The sequence below is a fragment of the Gymnodraco acuticeps genome, unplaced genomic scaffold, assembly GCF_902827175.1.
Source record: "Gymnodraco acuticeps unplaced genomic scaffold, fGymAcu1.1, whole genome shotgun sequence".
In the NCBI taxonomy this organism is placed as follows: Eukaryota; Metazoa; Chordata; class Actinopteri; order Perciformes; family Bathydraconidae; genus Gymnodraco; species Gymnodraco acuticeps.
Window position 1 is genome coordinate 2,671 of NW_022991102.1, and position 23,835 is coordinate 26,505.

A 23,835-nucleotide genomic window follows, 5' to 3' on the forward strand; every position below is an offset into this window, starting at 1 on the left:
GAGAGTTGGCCATATAGGCGGAGCTCCTCGTCACTGATGTCAGACTATTTTCAAATCTTTATCAGTCTGTAACAGATCTGTTTTTAGAGATTTTGGGTATGGAGGAAAAGAGATGTTTTCTGACACTTGGTGAGTTCCCTGACACACCGGGGACACATATTCATGTATAAAATCCGTACAAAGGTGCATTTTGCATGATAGGTCCCCTTTAATAGATTTATTAAATGCTATTATGCTTTGTCGAACCTCACAGTATAAATAAATATACAGTTTGTCTTCAAGCTAGGTTAATTGATTAAAAACTAAATTATAAAAGTAAATTGTAATGTTTAAGGCAAGTGAATTATAAAAAAAAAGTTAAAGGGGAAATACTAGTTTACTTTTTATATAAACCATGTTTACCTAGCTAGATTAAAGTAAGATTTATTGCCGTTTTTTTCACTTAAAGGGGACCTACTGTATCATGCAAAATGCACTTTTTTATGTCTTTTATACATAAAGATGTGTCCCCGGTGTGTCAGGGAACTCACGCAGCGTCAGAAAATAAAACCCTCTCTTTTCCTCCGTACTCAAATCTCTAAAAATGGGGCTGATCCAGATTTGCGTCCGTTACGACGTAATATCTGAAATGTGGACCCACGGCCCTATCAGAAACGTTGCTATCAGAAACAATGGCCGACTGTTTTGGACGTAATATGGTCGGTGTTAACATTAGCATCGCTAACACTCAGAGCTAACCTGTACTGGAGAGCATGTGTGTGAAGTAAAAAGGAACTCACCTTGTGTTATAACCGGCAAGAGAGAAAGCCTTTGAGCTCCATACTGTTTCAGAGACAATCCTTGATAATCCATGATATGGCGTTTCATCACGGCAGCATTTAGTTTAGACAGTAGCGGCCGTGTCCCGCATGAGCTCCGCCCGTCTTTTTTTATTTTAAATAATTTTTTTTTTTTTAAAGCTTTATACCCCAAATCAGCACTTTTGAAACAGGAAGTGAAATAGAGGCATGGCTAGAATGGGTGATCTGTTTGGTATTTTGAGCAAAACACTTCATAGACATGTTTTTTATATATCTGAGACCCATGCTATTGCCTACAAATAGCATGATAGGTCACCTTTAAATAACACAGCTGATCAACAACTGGATCAGTGGGATTTGAAGTAAATGAAGACAGAGTATCAAAGTGAATAAATATGTATTTAGCAGGAAATGATTGTAATGCATTACTCTTTTTAATTGTGAAGCTACTTTGTATGTTATAATGCTGCAGTGGAGTTGGAGAAAGGTAAATGTGACTCCTGACTGTTTCTAAGAGAGAATCAAAACAACTCCATCAAATCAAACACGTGGCACAGCTCCAGTATGCCATGCTTTACCCCTCACATGTTTTCTGCTGAGCCTCCTTCATCAGGGTGGGAGCTTCTTTGTTTACAGCAGGTTAACAATATGACTTCACAAGAGGAAATATAGATTTAATGAGTTTGGCTGTCAATTCATGTTAAGGTTAAAACAGATGTTTGAAGGGATGCAATGCAAAAAAGAAGAAGAGATTAAATCATTAAGAAAGATTTACATTGTTGTACAATTGTCTTTTGTCATTTATATTTGTAATTTGTCACATATGACAGAATCACCTGAAGAAATCAATATCAAGTTCAGAGACGCATTTCTGCATCGAACTGCTGGTTATTTAATCATAAGATATCTGAAGCGGCATTACAAATACTCAACTTCATTCTACAGCTGTGATTCCTTTCAGGTTGATACATTTTTTTTTCATTTTTCAATCACAATAAATGTTATTGTCCATACATACAGTACGGAAAGTGTCACAAAGAAACGTTGTAACAATGAAAGAATGAAATAGAAGTATTAAATGACTTGCCCGTGGAGAGTAAAACAATATATCCATATCTACACATAATTCATCAAAATACCTACAAATATCAAAAAGTTAAACTCATGACCCATAGTGCTATATAGCGTCTCATTATTAACTAGATGTTGATAAAAGGAGAATTGACAGCTTTTGTATGACTTGAACACATTTCTTAAAAACCAAGAATTCACAAAAAACATAATTAAGCAATCCCATGACTTTAAAAGCTATAAACACATTATAATAAAGTATAACAAAATGATAAACTATACAGATAAACATATAATTGGTTTTGCTGCACTGAGACTTTGAGTAAAACGTGTAAAACTCTGTAAATAAAACATGATCAAATCTTCTTAACATTTAAAATCTTACAGACTCAAATTAAATTCTGATTATCATCTGTTGTTTTTTACCTTGATTATATCAAAAGGATCTGGACAGACGAAGTCAGAATAAAGTCTGAACTAACACTCCTGAGCATCACAGAGGAATCTCACTTTGACAGATTTTGATATCAGCAGTTTTAGCATCACCAGCTTTTCCAATACTGAAATATGGGAAGAGTTTCTCAGTGAAAGTGTCTGTGAGAGTGCAGATGGGAGTCATGTGTTCAGGGGCGTAGAAGGACACCTCCCCCCTGTCATAGTCCAGCTGGACTCTGATCCTCTGGAGATTCTTCTCCACTCTGACAGTCTCACCACCACCATTACTGTATTTTCCACTGAGATGTTTTAAACACCAGATTCCATATTCTGGTGAGGCCGTCAACTCTCCCTTCCTGTCAGCTGACTCTTTAGTCAAACCTATAATCCAGGCAGGATGATCTCCCACCTCCACCTCCCAGCTGTGTCTCCCTGAGCTGAAGCCCTCAGAGCCCAGAACATTAGGATACTTAGTGAATCTCTCTGGATTACCAGGAAGCTGCTGATATTTGTCTCCATGTCTCACACTGGTCAGATCATCAGACAGAGAGAGCCAGCTGCTTGCAGTGTTTGGGTCCAGAATGACAGGACTGAAGTGGACCTGGTCCTTCATCTTCTCCCAGACTCTGAAGGACAGGTTGCCCAGGTGTTTGGCCACATCTGTCAGCGCTCCTGAGAGCAGCTGTGGGTCTGACAGTGCGCTCTGGACTCTGGCTCTGCTCTGAGTGGCTTTATAACTGCTGAGGAAGGGCCCGTTGTGTTTCTGCAGCTCTTCTTCAACAGCAGAGATACTGTGTGACAGAGAGGAGATGTGCTCCTGAATGCTCTTCATCTCTCTGCTGATAGTCTTCCCCTTCAGCTCCTCTTCCTCCCTCAGAGCTGCCAGTCTGGACTCCTCTTCCTCTTTCAGGAACTGGTGGAGCTTGATGAACTCTGCTCTGATCTGCCTCTCTGTGGACAGCAGCTGCTTCTCGGACACTTGAATCACTTCCTTGTATGTTTCCTCCACTCCTTTGTATGTGTCCCTCTTGTCCTGCAGAGACTCTAAGTCAGATTTCAGCAGGTCCTTCAGCTCACTGACTGCTTGTTCTACAGGAACCACCTTGTGACCCTGGTGGAGAGAAAACTCACAGACAGGACACACAGCTCTCTCTTCATCCTTACAGAACAATCTAGGCTCTTCTGGATGTTTACTACACACCACCTCCACCTCCTTCTCTCTTGTCTCTGTCTCAGATGATCCAGCTTTCTGTCTCTCAGCAAAGGAGTCAGCCAGCTCCTTCATTGTAAAGTTCACTATGGGATAATCTTTAGAAGATTTTCTTTTACAAATGGGACAGTTTTTGTTCTTACTTTGTTCCCAGAATGTCTGCAGGCAGCTCGAACAGAAGCTGTGGTTGCAGCCCAGAGACACGGGATCTCTGAAAGTCTCTGAGCACACATGGCAGCTCAGGAAACTCTCAACAAGAACGGTTTTCTCAGCCATTTGATATTAAAGACTCACCAACTTCCAATGTCTCTCCACTTCTCCCCAAATATACTCCAAACGTGTCTCGCAGCAGAGATCTCACACCCTGTAATGGCGTCTCAGCTCTTCAACAATGTCAAAATCCTCTTTCGTTTTCTCTGCCCTCCGTCACAGGGTGAATGATCAACATCAGGAAATGCTGCTATGTCATTTATTCACCAGCAGATGGAGTCAGGATGTCTTTCAGAGGGAAATGTACTTTGGTATTCAGTTCAGGACGATGACTTTGTCCAGGTAGGCCTATCTGTTGGAAGATAAACACATTAGATTGAATACGTTTAAAAAAACAACAACGTGACAAAAAGGAAAAAGCTCATATATCAAAGTTTGAAGTGGACAGTTTTTGCTCTTACTTTGTTCCCAGAATGTCTGCAGGCAGCTCGAACAGAAGCTGTGTTTGCAGCTCAGAGACACAGGATCTCTGAAAGTCTCTGAACACACATGGCAGCTCAGGAAACCTCAAGAAGCAGCTCACCTTTACTTCCCCTCGGTTTGCCTCTTACGGTCCTCTAACTGTGCGTTGCTGGAGATCTCCCGCAGTGTACTGGTGTCGAGGCTCTCTTCAACAATGTCAGAATTCGCTTTCAATCCTTCTAATCTCTTTTACTAGTTAATCATTGACAGTTATAAATGCAGTCATCTGTTTTTATGACCAGCAGATATATTGGAAAGATGAACTTTAGAATCTGAAAGACTTCCAAGTTCTGACTCAAACATGTTTTAACCCATTTGTTTCCTCCGTTTGATCATCTGACCAGTGTTCAATCTAAACGTAACCCTTGTACGGTGTTCGGGTCTGTGGGATCCGTTTTCATTATTTAGCTAAAGAAAAATGATATGATCAATTATTTTTTCAAACTCACTCAATGGCCTTGGCTCATTTTCTGTGAAGAACATCAGAACACATTTTCAATGACCACCCACTGCCCCCCCCCTCCCTACACATTGATATTACATACAGGATGTTCTGGTCCACTGGACCCGGGGCTAACAAAAGTGGAAAAGTACTGTGTGTTTGTGTGCAAAATAAAAATAAATAAAAATAAATAGCATGATGGGTGACCTTTAAGAGAAACTCATGGCTGATGTTCAGTTGATTACTTTCCCTACATTACATCTAGACTTGTTACATTAAAATATGTAAAAGCAGAAACACGTCAAAGCAAACAGCAAAAAAGCAGACCATTTGAAATGAATTTAAAATGTGTTTTATTATACAGATGTTTTATGGTCCAGTGTTACTACAGAGCTCCAGAAATATTATTTACATTTTTGCGAATAAAGTGCAAAGATGGATCAAATGTTTGTCTGGAAATAAAGAGTGACATTTGAACATCAGATATTTGTTAAATTATAAATATGTTTGGTTAGTTTACGACAAAATACAATCGAGTAAATTGAATGAATCGACAGGCTGATGATAAAGAGTCTCTGTACAGAAACAGAGACTTTCTGTCTTCATTATTTTCCATTTGACCTGCTTTCATAATAAATCGTCTTCTCGGAATAAAGCACCATCTTATTTATGATTTGTTTCGTTTCGCTCAGGCTGATCAGAGGATTTGTTTAAAAATAAAAACTCAATCTGAACACGACTGCAGCTGATTCTCGTTGAGTCAATTTCAATCAAATCTGCTGCTGTGATGTTTGTGTTTGTCTGGAGAGCGCCACTTTTTGACACTTTAAAAAGCTGACTGTCATTTAATTTGGTCCGTCATTACAATAATAAATGTAAGATCTAAAAATGTATAACAATCTTTTTCCAGAGCTTTCAGCAGCATTTCATGGACTTGCTCAGTAAGGAGATCACTGTTTCAAACATCCATTTATCAATTATAGCGTCGATTAGCAGCCTTTGGACCAAGGTGTTTTGAAACTGCTCAAAAAGTCTAAATGTTTAGGAAGCAGACGGCTTGTAATGTTTCTAATCTTTAACACAAAGTGGCTTTAAATATATTTAAATATCAGTCGTGATGTCGACTGTACAGTCTGCAGAGTGTTTAAATATCAGAGGGAGTGAATCAGCTGCTTTCAGATCAGAGAGTCGTTCTGCTTTCCTCTCCGTCTCTCTCCTCGTTCTTCCACTGTGCGTTTGCTTTAAACCTCACACTGTCTCCGTCCGTCCCTCCGTCTTCTGCTGCATTCTCCTGTTCCCTCATCTGTCAATGAAACAAATACAGGACATTTAATCAAATACTTTAAAGGTCCTCTACTATACTCTTTTTTTCATCAATATATTATAGGTCTCAGATATATCCAGAGCCTATCTCTGATTGGCTGAAACACCAAACAGATCATTGCAGCATTACCCATAATCCCCTCTGTTTCAGCCGTTTCCAAAGTGCTGATTCTCTGTCTGTTACTTTAGATGAAAATAAGGAGCCCCTCCCCACGCCCCTCTGAGAGACATTTGGTTACAAAGAACTCAATGGTGCTCTAGGAGGAGATTCAGGTGATAAGGGGGGGGGGGGGTTACCTTGGTTGCTGATTGGCTAATGGTTACACAAGACAACACATCGTTATGACATCATAAAGTGGACAAAATCTGATCAGCTCATTTTCAGACAGGTTTTTATAGAAATGGATCAAAAAGAGAGAGAATCTTTGTTCCTGAAACTTTCAGAGTCTCTTTCCACAGAGGGGACACATGTTGATGTAGAAGAGACATGAAGAAGAGGGGACACATGTTGATGTAGAAGAGACATGAAGAAGAGGGGGACACATGTTGATGTAGAAGAGACATGAAGAAGAGGGGACACATGTTGATGTAGAAGAGACATGAAGAAGAGGGGACACATGTTGATGTAGAAGAGACATGAAGAAGAGGGGACACATGTTGATGTAGAAGAGACATGAAGAAGAGGGGACACATGTAGAAGAGACACGAAGAAGAGGGGACACATGTTGATGTAGAAGAGACACGAAGAAGAGGGGACACATGTTGATGTAGAAGAGACACGAAGAAGAGGGGACACATGTTGATGTAGAAGAGACATGAAGAAGAGGGGACACATGTTGATGTAGAAGAGACATGAAGAAGAGGGGACACATGTTGATGTAGAAGAGACATGAAGAAGAGGGGACACATGTTGATGTAGAGGAGACATGAAGAAGAGGGGACACATGTTGATGTAGAAGAGACATGAAGAAGAGGGGACACCTGTTGATGTAGAAGAGACGTGAAGAAGAGGGGACACATGTTGATGTAGAAGAGACGTGAAGAAGAGGGGACACATGTTGATGTAGAAGAGACACGAAGAAGAGGGGACACATGTTGATGTAGAAGAGACACGAAGAAGAGGGGACACATGTTGATGTAGAAGAGACACGAAGAAGAGGGGACACATGTTGATGTAGAAGAGACATGAAGAAGAGGGGACACATGTTGATGTAGAAGAGACACGAAGAAGAGGGGACACATGTTGATGTAGAAGAGACATGAAGAAGAGGGGACACATGTTGATGTAGAAGAGACATGAAGAAGAGGGGACACATGTTGATGAAGAGGGGACACATGTTGATGTAGAAGAGACATGAAGAAGAGGGGACACATGTTGATGTAGAAGAGACATGAAGAAGAGGGGACACATGTTGATGTAGAAGAGACATGAAGAAGAGGGGACACATGTTGATGTAGAAGAGACATGAAGAAGAGGGGACACATGTTGATGTAGAAGAGACACGAAGAAGAGGGGACACATGTTGATGTAGAAGAGACATGAAGAAGAGGGGACACATGTTGATGTAGAAGAGACATGAAGAAGAGGGGACACATGTTGATGTAGAAGAGACATGAAGAAGAGGGGACACATGTTGATGTAGAAGAGACATGAAGAAGAGGGGACACATGTTGATGTAGAAGAGACATGAAGAAGAGGGGACACATGTTGATGTAGAAGAGACATGAAGAAGAGGGGACACATGTTGATGTAGAAGAGACATGAAGAAGAGGGGACACGTGTTGATGTAGAAGAGACATGAAGAAGAGGGGACACATGTTGATGTGGAAGAGACATGAAGAAGAGGGGACACATGTTGATGTAGAAGAGACATGAAGAAGAGGGGACACATGTTGATGTAGAAGAGACATGAAGAAGAGGGGACACATGTTGATGTAGAAGAGACATGAAGAAGAGGGGACACATGTTGATGTAGAAGAGACATGAAGAAGAGGGGACACATGTTGATGTAGAAGAGACATGAAGAAGAGGGGACACGTGTTGATGTAGAAGAGACATGAAGAAGAGGGGACACATGTTGATGTAGAAGAGACATGAAGAAGAGGGGACACGTGTTGATGTAGAAGAGACATGAAGAAGAGGGGACACGTGTTGATGTAGAAGAGACATGAAGAAGAGGGGACACGTGTTGATGTGGAAGAGACATGAAGAAGAGGGGACACATGTTGATGTAGAAGAGACATGAAGAAGAGGGGACACATGTTGATGTAGAAGAGACATGAAGAAGAGGGGACACATGTTGATGTAGAAGAGACATGAAGAAGAGGGGACACATGTTGATGTAGAAGAGACATGAAGAAGAGGGGACACATGTTGATGTAGAAGAGACATGAAGAAGAGGGGACACGTGTTGATGTAGAAGAGACATGAAGAAGAGGGGACACATGTTGATGTAGAAGAGACATGAAGAAGAGGGGACACGTGTTGATGTAGAAGAGACATGAAGAAGAGGGGACACGTGTTGATGTAGAAGAGACATGAAGAAGAGGGGACACGTGTTGATGTAGAAAAGACATGGAAAAGTGGATTTTGCATAATAGGTGACCTTTAATAAACATTCATGCTAGTTAACTTGAGTATTTTCAATTCATTCTACTTTATTTCACAGGGAAATGTTGTACTTTTCCTGTCCAGTTTATGTGTTGATACAATCCTCCTACTTATTCATCTAAATAAAGTCTTTAAAAACCCTCTTGGATCAGCAGGAAAATGCATCATCACAAAGCTGAAACAGGGCTGTGTTTCTTAGGAAAGTGAGGAAAGGCTATGAGTTGTCTTAGGACGAAGCTACAAACAAATGATACTTTTATATTTTGAATATGAATAAGAGTATAATGCGTTGTGTAGATTAAACTACCCATCATCATATGAAGGAGTTGACATTAGCACCACCAAAAGCAGTAATACTAATCCAGAAACAAATTAAATAATAGTAAAACACTTACAGGCTAAATATTAATACTGTGATACTTAAATACTTATTTTACTTGTAGTCGTGTTGTTTCAGGGCTGGGTAATAAATCAATATTGTGATAGTTGACAAGTGTTTTCTGATTTAATATCACATTTGTATGTGTCTTTCTGAGTCCTTATCTCCAGATTAGTTATCAGAATTACAGTATGTAAATATGTTATGGAAGCACCAATAGTGCGCCCTACGATAACCTGGTAATATGGAGGTGTTTGATAATGTCAAAGACTTTGAAATATGATATCACAAGCTGGCTATCAGTATTTATTGTGACACTTTGAATGCGTCTTCTTCGTACCTGTTCAGACCCTTCCGCCCCGTTCAGAGACTTGTTCCTGTAACAAACAGATTTCATTAGAAGTCTTCAGACGGACGCCGAGAGGAAGAGTGAGGAAGACCATGAGGAGTTTGTGGAGGACTCACATGTAACCTTCAAAGCTCTCCTTGTCTGAATCCTGCTCGTGTTTCTGACTCCTCTTGAACCTGAGAGAGGAAACACGTCGTCATTTTGAAATGTGACGGACACTAGGGCTGCTCAATTAATCATATTTTAATCGCGATTATGGCTTGCAACGATTACGAAAACAACGTAATCGAAATAAAACGATTATTTTTGTATTATTATTATTTTTTTTTTTGGTTTTTCAGTTCAATTATACTTAAAGTTCAGGGTAATCAACTGTTAAAAACATACTGTTCACATTTTCTTTCTCCAATAAATGAATAATCGCATTTAAATAATCGCAATTACAATTATTGACCCAAATAATCGAGATTATGATTGTTGCCATAATCGAGCAGCCCTAACGGACACTTCTACCTTCATTCATCCTGAGTCCTGGGAGGATTCACGCATTGAGACGCTGATATTTAAACATTAAACATGCCTGAGTTATTATCAGGGTTCACACACTTTTTCACCAATGATTTTCAATGACTTTTCCATGACCTTTACCTAATTTTCCATGACCCAAAAAATTACTTTTATTTGGCTAGCAAGCGCTGCCTCGCCCATTTTCGAAATATTGAATATTTTACTACACAGTTTGCATTTAGCACGTCTTGGGTCAATGTCTTTTGAGAGCCACTTTGCTACTTATCTTTTAGAAGCCATACATTGTTGAAACTGCACTTCCCTGGCGTCTTGGCAGCCTTATATCAAATAGTAGCTCCGACAGGCTAAAGCCACTTTAGAGATCTCTCACCAGCTAAATACTGCGACAGCTGCCATTTTACATTTCATTACTATACGATACAGTATTGATTATCATTATAGTATTACTATCTCGCCGATTAGATAAAATATAAATTATATTTTGATGCAACTTTAATTATATTTCCATGACTTTTCCAAAACTTTGGGAAACATATTGTTTTCCAGGGCCTGGAATTTGCATTTGGAATTTCCATGACTTTTCCAGGTTTGTAATGACCGTACGAACCCTGTACTGTATATGTTAAGCTTTAGGAAAAGGGTTGATGACATACAAATAAGAAGGATTTAGGGAACAAGTGTTGATTTTAAATAAGCATCGTTAATCACTGAAAGGGGATCTCTTATTGTTTTGTAAGTCCTTTTTTTGCGAACAGTAAAACATGTGTTGAGATGAAGAGGTTTTGTCTGGGATGAAGGGACAAACCCTGGGGCATTAAAGTCTAACAGTGTGAACATAAAGAGCTCCTAGAGGAAAGCAGGAAGGGGTTTTTAACGCATGTATGAAAAATGGATGCAGAACTTTGACATCATGCGATAAATAAAATAAATGTAAGTTTATTGAGAATATTTTCAACAATCTAATAATTTACCGCAGACAGAAATTCGTCAGAATTCTGAGATCGACCCCATCTAACGTAAACAAATGACTCATATTAAACCTGCATTGTGTCATTTCTCTCTCCACGGGGTACAGATGATACCGACATGCTTTAATGACGACCTCTCTTCTCTCACCTGATGATCAAGGCCACAGCAACGATCAATCCCAGCATGCTCAGCGCCAGCAGGACGCCCAGAGCGATGATTGCCGGCTGGCTGGAGGCGGGACCTTCAGGTTCTATCTCCACCTCGAAGCGCAGACCGTCCCCGAACACTTTGACCAGCTCCGCCCTCACAGCCGCCGCCTCGCTCTGCAGCTTCCTGCAGGGGGGGGGGGGTGTTAGAGGTAGCACACATATCTTCTAACTCAGCGCTTCTCAAAGTTCTTTCAGTAATGTACCCCCTTTGAAACATTTTCTCAGCCTAGTACCCCCTGACCGACCCCTAACATTTTTTAATAGAAAAAGCCTATAAATAATTACAATATAGTGATGTTCCATCAGTGTGTGAGTTATTAACTCCTTCATCATGAATTACAACAAACTAAGGATATTTTCATCTTTATGCATGATAACGAAAACTATTTAAAACATATTTTTCCAAGGGGTTTTTCAATTGAAGTAATAGGATGTTTAACAAACCAACGAACAAAATGATATATTATGGGAAACTATACTATAAATACACAAATTTGACATTTACGTTTATATGAGGCAGAGTCTGATTTTCAACACCCGCTCCCGCGACGTGCAATACCGAACCCGCCCCCTGCACATATTGCCAATTAGTTCCGCAACCCGACCCGTCGGCACAAGATCTGCAACCCGACCCGAACATATATGAGCAGTGAAAACGTGCAATTATTAACATGCAGTTGCATATTTGTCTCAAAAAGCGTGGGATGTTGGTCATTTCCTCCATCTAGGATGACACCAAAAGCCTCCCAGACGTTGGGTTTCGCTCTTGAGGAAGTGTTATTGAAAATGCTGTATTCTCCTCTCGAGAGCTTCACCTCAGCCATTTCGAATGTGGCGCGCTCAGCAGCAGATTGATGCGCTGCAGAGGTTATGATTATGCGCGGTCCCGCGGGGGAGAGGTCTGAGGATTTAAACATTAAACTAAATTATTATTATTTTAATATATTTATTACGCAACACCCGCGACCCGAAGTGGGGGTGGGGGGGGTGTTAGAGGTAGCACACACTATATATATAGTGATGTTCCATCAGTGTGTGATTTATTAACTCCTTCATGCATGAATTACAACAAACTAAGGATATTTTCATCTTTATGGATGAAAAAAAAGAACATAACGCCTTTTTTAATTGAAATTATATATGTTTAACAAACCAACGAACAAAATGATATATTATGGAAAACTATCAAGTACAATACACACATTCGACATGTTTAAATGAGGACCCCCTTGGTGGTTCTACGAATATTTAATATAAAATTGTGTTTTCTATTATTTTTATAATCATGCATGGTGTTTTTTTAATTAACCTTTTTTTTTAATCTCACGTACCCCCTGCAGTACCCCAACGTACCCCCATTTGGGAAGTTTTGTCCGAACCCCAAAATGATTACCAAAACATAACATTTAAAAATAAATAAAAGCAGGACATGTTTAATTAAAAAAGCTGGAACCGTGACTTTTTTTTAAAAACATTTTTTCCTAAAAATGACTACAAGATTATCCAAATAGGCCATTTCTCTCTACATCTACTAATCCTTTCAGCTGATTAACTGTTCTTATCTCATTTATGACAGAGTATCATATTTTACCAGCTCATCATATGTCAAAATCTGATTGTATACTGTAACTACTGTATGTGTCAAATAAATGCAATAAAGTAGAATATTTTTCTTTTACGTAGAACGGCATTAAAGAAAAGGAACTCGAATGTGTACTTTAGTAAATGTTATCTGTAATGTTCCACACCTGTAAGCTACGGTATGATATCTTCAATCTGATTCAGGCTGCTTTGTAATAACTTGTAAGTAAAACTCTGCATGTTAAGGTCAATATCACACATCAAACAGCAGCTCTTACTGTGTGACGTCCTCCGAGGGAACCACCTTCCCTCCGTCCTCAGAGATTAAGCTGATCAGAGTCCTGACGGAGGCTCTGGCTCTGGACGATCCTCCGTTGGAGCTCCACACCTCCAGGATGTTCACGGTGAAGCCCAGAGCTGCACCCAGAGACCTGCAGGAGACACATGTCAATAACATGGAGAAAACATATCACTGGTCCCCGGCTTGAGCTTCAACATCAGGATCCATGTATTTCTGATCCTCTCCAGAATGGAAGTAGTCTTCATAGACATCAATTAGTTCCTGAACAGTGTCCTTCACATGCTGATATCCAAGAGAGGGAGTTACTCAGTCACAAGATGGAGGAATACCGGTTCTTCTAGGTAATCATACATCCTGTCATGTTCAATACTGAGTTTTTTCTGAAAATGTTGGCTTTTTTCTGAAAATGTCAACATTCTGACTTTTTCTCAAAATTCTGACTTTTTCTCTAAATCTCAAAATTCTGACTTTCTCAAAATCCTCACAGTCACAAGATGGAGGAATAGGAAGCAGTATTCAATGTTTAGTTCAGATTAGCTCCACGTCAGAAATGAGCATGCTTGTCATATGTCTATCTCCATAGAGGCTGAATCATCATGTTAATCACATAACTATCACAGTCCTGATGCTCTTCTAGGTAATCACACATCCTGTCATGTTCACAGCTGCAGTTGGGATACCTTTGTTATCATGTTACTCTCAGATTGGAAGAGGACATTCAGTATTTTCCCAACACATCTCAACATGATCTCCACCCTGAGAGAAACTCCACTCACTTCTCCAGCTCTGGGACCTTCTTCTCCACGGTGTTGGCCGGCTGGTTGATGGAGATCACGACGATGTCTCCGCTGCTCGCACCGCCACGCACCTCCACCTGGGGGCAGCAGAGAGGGGTTTTAACTTACATTACATCTAATCAGTTAGATACGGATTAGAACAGGAAGAAGACCTACAACTGTTTTTAGCTGTATCATTTATTCTTTGTTCACCTGCCTGGAATAATGTCTGTGGTTAATTTAAGATGAAGAGATTTTAAAGGTTTGTTCGAAGTAAAACTCAGGTGTTTCCATACAGAAGAAATCTTTATTTATAAATATTAGTGATTGTCTAACGCAGGGGTGGCCAACCAGTCAGAGGTTAAGAGCCAATTTTTTTCTGTTTTACTGCAAAGAGCCACATCAAACACACAGTCACTGATACCGCTTGTTTCAGTTTTTTCTTTTCTGGAGACAAGATTTCAACCACGTCACTGATGCATTTTTGTGGCATTGGGATATATATTTTTTAAATCCTCTGGAGCAGAGAGAGGAGCTGTGGATTATTGTTATTGATTAATGCATCAGTGTTTCTTAGGGTCAAAAACACTAAACTCACAACTTAAAATGAAAGCGTTTAGTTTATTTAATAAAAGAGCACATGTTCAATGTGAAAAGTGACAGTAGTTATAGATTATTTGCAATTTGGTGCTATGTATATATATTAAAAAATAATAATTATATATATTTTTGAAACACCTTGAATTCCAGGGGGGGCGCGGGGCTCCGTTGGCGGGGCGCAGCGCCCCTCCAAAACAATGGTAGGGGAAACACTGGATAGTGTTTAATCAACTATAGGTTTCCCCCCCTCAAAGGTGATTGGTTCACAGCATCACAGGTATTATTGTGATTGGCTCTTGGGCCACATCAAAATTAGACACGCTGTCATCCTCTCATACTGACTCCTGACACCACACATACACACGTAGGGAGAGCCGGGACGAAAGTAACACGGGACGAAACGAAAGTAACGGAGCGATTTTATCCGAGCCCAAACAACTTTGACCGGCCAAATGACGTCAGAATTATCAGCATTCAATACTTAACAGACCTACTAAATATCAGGTTTAACTGTCAGGAGTAGCTAGCTAGTGTTGTCACGATACCAACATTTTGTTTTCGATACCAAGTCAAGAATTGCGATTCCGATTATTTTTCGATACTTTTCTTAAAAAAAGGGAAACAGTCTTAAATGTAATTATCGTGCTTTATTTCACACCAGAACCATAACCATAACACAAACTTTTAAACAATGAGAACAATAAATAAAATAAATGACAATAATTCGTATTAAATAAAATTAATACATTTCTTACAGACGGGCCTCGTGGTGTCCGTAGGCTTGTCCTCACTGTCAGAGATATAGCTAAAATACTTCCAAATGTCGCTTCTGGCGTCTTTTTTGTCAACAAGCCGAGGCGCAGCGGCAGTTGCACTCCCACTTGCAGCCATGCTTCTCGTTTTCTCACATGCTCTGGCAGCTAGCGCGTGCATGAGAGAGGGGAGGGACTTAGAGCGTGCTTGAGAGGGGAGGGACTGCAGGCACAGCTGCAGTGCAGGGAATGGAAGCAGAGCGCTGATCATACACGGCTCTTATTAAACGGCGCTTTCTCACCGGAGTACTTTCCCCCGTCATTCTTAAAGTACCGATACTAATGAAACGGAGGAATAGTAACGTTTTTATCGGCAGGGAATCGCGGTACCTTTCAAGTATCGGTACACCGTACAACACTAGTCAGGAGTCAGTGTCTCTCCCCCAAACTCACACATATACAATTCGATATGAACTGAAGAGCCGCATGAAACTAGGCAAAGAGCCGCATGCGGCTCGAGAGCCGCGGGTTGGCCACCCCTGGTCTAACGGGACATCATTTGTATGGAAACAGCTTTCATCATTCCTTCATAAAGTCTTAGATTATCATCACGCCTGTTTGGAATTGTCTTTATTTTTGTTCAGATATACTTTACATGTATTTTTCACAACAGTTAATCATATTCGTTTAGTATGTGTCTTTCCACATTTGTATACAACCTTTTTAAAAGTTATTATAGTTATATAACATTTCATACTTTCAGGAAGTTTTTGTTTTAATTGTTTTAATTTGAACAAACGTTTCTGTTTTTATATAATATGTACATTTCTACTTTAATCTGCACTCTACCTCTGTTCCTACATGTTCTAATAAATAAATATTAGCTTTTGTATTTCAATTCTTCTTACTGAGTTTATGAATGCACCATTTTACACAACAGCAAATTCATTGTATCTGAAAATCCTAGAATAAACTACATTTCTGATTTGCATTTGAGTTCCTTTCTAATGATTCAGGTTCAGGTGATTTATGTGTACCTGTAGGTAGATTTGGTTTGCAGATCAAAGACAGGGGATGCATTATGACACACGTTATAAAACAACACACACACATATCTAATAAAAGTCCAACCTGCTCCGTCACGTCTAAAAACATTTATAAGCACTACTAACCGCTGCTTTTAATTGATATATTCATATCTCACACAGCACTGTAACTTTTATTAATGTACTATACGCCTCAGTGTATTTATTTGTATTTATACATTTTACATCTACCTTTACTTGTATATCTGTATAGTGCATTTATTTTGACTGCTGATAGATGTGTATATAACTGACTGTTTGCACTCTGGTTACACCCTCTTAAATTTCGTTACACTCACTGCTTGCATTATGTAATAATAATAACAATAATAACAATAAAGTAATCTAATCTAATGTGTGCGATGGCTGCTGTGATAAAGCTGTATTCTGTTATATCACATCACCTCCACCCTGGTTGTGGCGCTGAGCCCTCGCGGGTCGGAGGCCTTCAGCTCCACGGTGTTCAGTCCGGAGAGACTCTGAGCTGAGACGACGAACAGCAGGCCGGAGGACGGGTCCACGGCGAAGAACTGAGAGTCCTCTGTCAGACTGTAGACCAGCTGAGCCCCCTCCCCCAAATCAGGGTCCGCCGCCTGGGGAGACAGCACACACTTCATCAGAAGAGACTCCACTACCCTGAATACCAATTCATTATCTCTTCAATCCGCGGTGTTTCATTCCACTTTCAGTATTTCATTTATCATTCAGTTGTGAATGAATGTAAAACCTGTACCGCAGTTTTTGCATTAATTCTCAATTGAATGATAAATAAAATACTGAAAGTGGAATAAAACACCGCGGATTGAAGAGATAATAAATGAATATTTAGACATAATGTAAAAACTGTACCGCTGCTCACTACACTTTCATAACCCGTCCATCTTTGTTTCTTGTAGTTTGTTCTTTAATCTGCTCTCTTTACTGCACTGTTAGTGTACAGTTGTATTATTATGATTCCTATTATTATGATGTTTATTGTATCTTATTTAACTCTGGCACAAGAATTTCTTTCGGGATGAATAAAGTCTTATCTTATTTGATATATGTGACATATTTCAACATTTTAAATTGCACTATTTTTGTAATGTATCTATTTCTTCTTGAACTTGTTAAGGTATTTTTAAGTCTTAATTATACTGAATAGTATGTAGCACTGTTGTGGGAGACAGAGACTCTAGATTTGAATTACTGTAGTTTTATATAAGCTTATTCTGAGTAAAATGATGAAGTGATGAAACGGACAGGTTTAAAACAACTTCAACAGGACCAAAGTGTTTTCTACTTTATGACCTTTTTTATGGCATACTATTCTATGTGACTGTTTATGTCCTAAGGTCAACAAGTGGCTGGAAAAAGTAGAGAATCAGGACCAATATATGGTATTAAAAAGTGAATTTACAATATCAAATAGATGGAAATGTGGTTGGAAAAAACATTTCTTAAGTTAAGTAAATATCATGTAACCATATTACTGAAGAACCAGCACCTTACCGTGGTAGAGAGGTTTGTGTGCCCTGATGAACCTGGGGGCTGTGTTGTCTGGAACCTTGTGTTCCTGGTAGGGTCTCCCATGGCAAATTGGTCTCAGGCAAGGGGCCAGACTAAGATTGGTTCAAAATACCTCATGAAAGAAAAACTAAGAAGTGAGGATACCCAGCCCGGAGGAAGCCCGGGGTCCCCTTCTGGAGCCAGGCCCAGAAGGAGGACTCGTCGGCGAGCGTCTGGTGGCCGGGCTTGCCACGGAGCCCGGCCGGGCCCAGCCCGAAAAGGCAACGTGGGCAACACCTCCGCTTCTCCGTCCCACGGGCCCACCACCTACGGGAAACATCGATGGGGTCGGGTGCGCTGCCAGAAGGGTGGCAGTGAAAGCGGAGGGTCTCGACGGACCAGACCCGGGCGACAGAAGCTGGCTTTGGGGACGTGGAACGTCACCTCTCTGGGGGGGAAGGAGCCGGAGCTTGTGCGGGAGGTGGAGCGTTACCAGTTGGATCTGGTTGGGCTCACCTCTACGCACAGCGTCGGCTCTGGAACCTTACTTCTGGATAGGGGTTGGACTCTATTCTTCTCCGGAGTTGCTCAAGGTGTGAGGCGCCGGGCGGGTGTGGGGATACTCACAAGTCCCCGGTTAGGTGCTTCGTTGTTGGAGTTTACCCCAGTGGACGAGAGGGTCGCCTCCCTACACCTGCGGGTTATGGGGGGGAAAACTCTGACTGTTGTGTGTGCTTATGCACCCAACAGCAGTTCAGAGTATACGGCCTTCTTGGAGACCCTGGAAAGAGTCCTGTATGGGGCTCCTGAAGGGGACTCTTTAATCTTGCTGGGAGACTTCAACGCACATGTGGGCAATGATGGAGACACTTGGAGGGGCGTGATTGGGAGGAACGGCCCCCCTGATCTGAACCGGAGTGGTGGTTTGTTACTGGACTTCTGTGCTAGTCATGGATTGGCCATAACAAACACCATGTTCGAACATAAGGATGCTCATAAGTGTACGTGGTACCAGAGCACCCTAGGCAGAAGGTCCATGATCGATTTCGTTATCGTATCATCGGACCTGAGGCCGTATGTTTTGGACACTCGGGTAAAGAGAGGGGCGGAGTTGTCAACTGATCACCATCTGGTGGTGAGTTGGGTCGAGTGGCGGGGGAAGCCTCTGGATAGACCTGGTAAGCCCAAACGTGTAGTTCGGGTGAACTGGGAACGTCTGGAGGAGGCCCAAGTTCAGGAGGCCTTCAACTCACACCTCCGGCGGAGCTTTTCGGGCATTCCTGTGGAGGTTGGGGACATTGAACCAGAGTGGTCGGTGTTCAAAGCCTCTATTGCCGAAGCCGCGGCGGGGAGCTGTGGTCTCAAGGTCCTAGGTGCCTCAAGGGGCGGTAACCCTCGAATCTCCTGGTGGACACCGGGGGTCAGGGAAGCCGTCCGACTGAAGAAGGAGGCCTTCAGGGATTTGTTATCCCGGGGGACTCCCGAGGCAGTTGCAAGGTACCGACAGGCCCGAAGGGCAGCAGCCTCATCCGTGGCCGAGGCAAAGCAGCGGGTGTGGGAGAAGTTCGGAGAAGACATGGAGAAGGACTTTCGGGCGGCACCAAAGTTGTTCTGGAAAACTGTCCGACACCTCAGGAGGGGGAAGCAGGGAACCATCCAAGCTGTGTACAGTAAGGATGGGACGTTGTTGACCTCAACTGATGGGGTGTTAGGGCGTTGGAAGGAACACTTTGAGGAACTCCTGAACCCGACAACTCCGCCCTCTATGTTAGAGGCAGAGCTGGAGTATGACGGGGGATCAACACCAATCTCCCGGGGGGAGGTCACTGATGTCGTCAAACAACTCCACAGTGGCAAAGCCCCGGGGGTGGATGAGATCCGCCCGGAAATGCTGAAGGCTCTGGGTGTTGAGGGACTGTCATGGTTGACACGTCTCATCAACGTTGCGTGGAAGTCGGAAACAGTACCGAAGGAGTGGCAGACCGGGGTGGTGGTCCCCCTTTTTAAAAAAGGGGATCAGAGGGTGTGTGCCAATTACAGAGGCATCACACTACTCAGCCTCCCCGGGAAAGTTTACTCTAAGGTACTCGAAAGGAGGGTCAGGCCGATTGTCGAACCTCAGATTGAGGAGGAACAATGCGGATTCCGTCCTGGTCGTGGAACGACGGATCAGCTTTTTACTCTCGCAAGGATCCTGGAGGGGGCCTGGGAATACGCTTATCCGGTCTACATGTGTTTTGTAGACTTGGAGAAGGCGTATGACCGAGTTCCCAGGGAGTTACTGTGGGAGGTGCTGCGGGAGTATAGGGTGAGGGGGTCTCTACTCAGGGCCATCCAATCTCTGTACTCCCAAAGCGAGAGCTGTGTCCGGGTCCTCGGCAGTAAGTCGGACCCATTTCCGGTGAGGGTTGGCCTCCGCCAGGGCTGCGCTTTGTCACCAATCCTGTTTGTAATATACATGGATCGGATTTCGAGGCGTAGTCATGGGGGAGGGGGTCTGCAGTTCGGTGGACTAAGGATTGCACCACTGCTTTTTGCAGATGATGTGGTTCTAATGGCTTCATCGGTCTGCGACCTTCAGCACTCACTGGATCGGTTCGCAACCGAGTGTGAAGCGGCTGGGATGAGGATCAGCACCTCCAAATCTGAGGCCATGGTTCTCAGCAGGAAACCGATGGACTGTCCACTTCAAGTAGGGAATGAGTCCTTACCCCAAGTGAAGGAGTTCAAGTATCTCGGGGTCTTGTTCTCGAGTGAGGGAACAATGGAGCGTGAGATGGGCCGGAGAATCGGAGCAGCGGGAGCGGTACTGCAGTCGCTTTACCGCACCGTTGTGACGAAAAGGGAGCTGAGCCAGAAGGCAAAGCTCTCTGTCTACCGGGCCATTTTCGTTCCTACCCTCACCTATGGTCATGAAGGATGGGTCATGACCGAAAGAACGAGATCGCGGATACAAGCGGCCGAGATGGGTTTTCTCCGCAGGGTGGCTGGTGTCTCCCTTAGGGATAAGGTGAGAAGTTCGGTCATCAGGGAGGGACTCGGAGTTGAGCCGCTCCTCCTTCGCGTCGAAAGGAGCCAGTTGAGGTGGTTCGGGCACCTAGTTAGGATGCCACCTGGGCGCCTCCCTAGGGAGGTGTTCCAGGCACGTCCAGCTGGGAAGAGACCAAGGGGTAGACCTAGGACCAGGTGGAGGGATTATATCTCTTCGCTGGCCTGGGAGCGCCTTGGGATCCCCCAGTCAGAGCTGGTTGATGTCGCCAGGGAAAGGAAAGTTTGGGGCTCTCTGCTGGAACTGCTACCCCCGCGACCCGACCACGGATAAGCGGAAGAAGATGGATGGATGGATGGATATTATTTAATGAAATATGAAACAGATGATGTTTTGAGGAGATGTCATATATACAGTAGGCCTATACTGTATATATACGTTGTAGTAGTACTACTTATAGTAAACACAACAGCCTGATTGTGTGTTAATGACTGCACTTCGTTTTCTGTAATCTCGAAGGATAACAACACGTTTAAGGTAAAGGACGTGTTGAGAAGTGAACAGGACGGGAAATGCAACAATGTGTATCGGCACAATAAAACAAAAATAATAAAAACATCGTCTTTGCTTATCAACCTCTCTGAGTTTACAGCCTGCCGTGTTTCGGTTCAAAGGTCATCACCGAGGAGAAACACGAAGCCTCTTATCTGGCTCTCTGACGGTTTATTACAGCGAGAGCTTCCTCCTGAAGAACCTGTTTTCCTAACAGCAGCTGGGTGTGTTTACCTTGACGTAGACGACGGGGGTTTTATACGGGGCGATGCTGAACACAGAGGCTTTATAAACCTCAGAGGAGAACTGTGGAGCCTCGTTCACATCCTCCACCTCCACTCTGACCTGGAAGAGAGCACAACTTGTCAAAATACTGAAGATACTGACAAGAAATTAAAAAAGTTCAAAGATTTCTTGTTCTTTTAGAAGCCGTTGACAAACACCGGAGATCTTCACAGATATTTATTTATACAGTTATCACTTTAAGTACATTTTCCTGTTTTTTCCTACATACTTTTATTAAAGTTAGGGTAGGTAAGAAGAATGGAGAAACCAGCTAGAGTGCGCTAGAATTTGAAATTACGCAGCCGAAAACAATGCCCCTTCCTTCAGACTTCCTTACAGAGCCCCTCCTCCAACACACACGAACGCGCACATGACCAATGAGGACACGAGATAAGTTTGTGCCCCGATGGAAGGCTGACAGGCAGGTAGGCCATCCAGTTACTTTAGCCGGGCCGGCTCAGATGATTGGTCGTGCTTTTTACAGTGCTACGGCTTCCACAGATGACGTTTTTTAAGGTATTTATTGTCAAAGCATTTAATGTATTCATTGCTATCGGGATGTTAAGAGCATTCCATGGGATATAACAAAAAGTGTTTCTGAAGTGAATTACCTACCCCACCTTTAAGTAGGACTTTTACTGACTGAGTATTTCACTTTTTCTTAAGTAAATTACTACTTTTACCACTTGGATACTCGTTAGAATAGGTTAGTCAACTCTGTGAACACGTTTCAACTTTGAGGTTTCATCCACCTTTATACAAATATATTTCTGTATAAAATAAATATTTGTATGACTTTGCATCACATTTTGATTCATGCAATTAAAAGTAGTACATGCGTGGGTAGAGTAAGCAATCACAAAAGGGATTATTTTCTCAGATAATCGGTTGATTATGTACTTTGTGTCAGCGGTTAAATGGCGACATTTCCTTCAGAATTACCCAGAGCCCAAAGTGACACCTTCAGCTGTTGGTTTCGTCCAAAACTCAACATTAACCCTCAATTATTACAATTGAAAAGCCCAATGTCTTCATATTTGTGAAGCTGGAATCAGGTTTTTACAAATACGATTAATTTCCCATCAATTCCCTAATTACTTGATGGACAAACTGTTACTGCTGTACTCATTCATTTATAACAAAATCATGTTTCATAAACTCATCAAATGCAAAAACTAATGTCTAATTATTATAATAAAAAGTTAAAATAATGTCATTTGAGAATTTGTGAAGTAGAAGAGTGGTGGCATCACATTAAATAGTACCTAAAATGTGAAAAGAAAGCACTTAAGAGTTTCACTTATGCACCAACACTTAGCAATGGTCTGGCTTGTTTGAAGTAAATATGTCAGCGCTGATTAGTTTGTATCCTTATGGTTTATTGCACTTTTATTGTAAGTGGCTATAGATAAAAGCGCCAGCTAAATGTAATGTAATGTGTACTTTAACACTGTACGTGAGTAAATGTACTTGGTTACATTTCTCAACTGCAAAGGAGTATAGCGTATAAGAGTTCATATGAACTGTAGGCCTATATATAAAATGTACTGCAGGTTATGGTTTCCTGAGTGAACCTGAATATTCAGCACAGGTCTAGAGTGCTCAATACGAGTGACAAAACGGACCGTACCATTGCAATGGCAGACGTGGGGGGGGAGCGTGTGTCCACTGCCTCCACGTCCAGGATGTACCAGTCCTGCTCCTCTCGGTCCAGCTGTGTTCGGCTCAGGATGGCTCCGCTGGCGTCCACAGAGAACAGGTCTGTGTGTGTCTTCAGTGAGTAAATCACGTCGTAAATGGGACTTCCTGAGGCGGCGGAGACCCTCCCCACCTCCCCCCCCGCCGGCTGGTTCTCAAGGAGGCTGAAGTTGTAGGAGGACCTGAGGAAGGCCACGCCCTCCGACAGGCTGGCGACCCTCAGGCTCACCACCACATCGGCTGCAAGAACACACAAATACAGAAGTTAGTTAGCGTAACAATCAACTATCGGACAACAAGCTGCTACTTTCTCATGCAAGAAAATACGACAAAAATATTCGTTAAAATCCCAAAACACGAGCGGCTTGATTAGAATCAAACAGATTTTAGGCGAATCAATAAATCATTTTTAATTCAAATGTATGACTGTCTTTGCTTTATTGTCAATAAAAGAAAAATTCTAAATAAAGTACTAAAAAAAGTACGACTTCTTTAGTAGCTGCATAATCAGTCATTCCTGTTAAATGAAACCTTTGTCCTGCTTATCATGTTTGTTATTAAAAACCTGACAGCTGTACATTGTTCATTACAGTCTAATACAGGGGTGTCAAACTCAATGTCATCGAGGGCCACAGTCGCATTATGGTTGCACTCAAAGGGCCGGTTGTAA

At 42.1% G+C, this 23,835-nt stretch overlaps 2 protein-coding genes across 3 annotated transcripts in view; both read right to left on the reverse strand.

Moving 5' to 3' along the window:
• Positions 1–1,576: 1,576 nt before the first annotated feature.
• Positions 1,577–4,520, reverse strand: LOC117560170 (nuclear factor 7, ovary-like). Its single transcript, XM_034236986.1, has 2 exons — positions 4,188–4,520; positions 1,577–4,078 (listed from the first exon to the last, which is right to left on the reverse strand). Exon 2 carries the CDS (start codon positions 3,790–3,792, stop codon positions 2,365–2,367), a length of 1,428 nt encoding a protein of 475 aa, XP_034092877.1. The 5' UTR covers positions 3,793–4,078; positions 4,188–4,520; the 3' UTR covers positions 1,577–2,364.
• Positions 4,521–5,026: 506 nt separating this feature from the next.
• Positions 5,027–23,835, reverse strand: part of LOC117560171 (protein dachsous) — a 59,429-nt gene continuing 40,620 nt past the window's right edge. For both annotated transcript variants that reach the window (XM_034236987.1, XM_034236988.1), the window contains 9 exons: positions 23,098–23,405; positions 21,417–21,527; positions 16,558–16,746; positions 13,717–13,814; positions 12,918–13,070; positions 10,997–11,182; positions 9,469–9,528; positions 9,344–9,380; positions 5,027–5,993 (listed from right to left, as the gene is read on the reverse strand). In XM_034236987.1, coding sequence (XP_034092878.1) covers positions 5,871–5,993; positions 9,344–9,380; positions 9,469–9,528; positions 10,997–11,182; positions 12,918–13,070; positions 13,717–13,814; positions 16,558–16,746; positions 21,417–21,527; positions 23,098–23,405 — 1,265 coding nt within the window. In that variant the 3' untranslated portion in view covers positions 5,027–5,870. The remainder of the gene's footprint in view (positions 5,994–9,343; positions 9,381–9,468; positions 9,529–10,996; positions 11,183–12,917; positions 13,071–13,716; positions 13,815–16,557; positions 16,747–21,416; positions 21,528–23,097; positions 23,406–23,835) is intronic.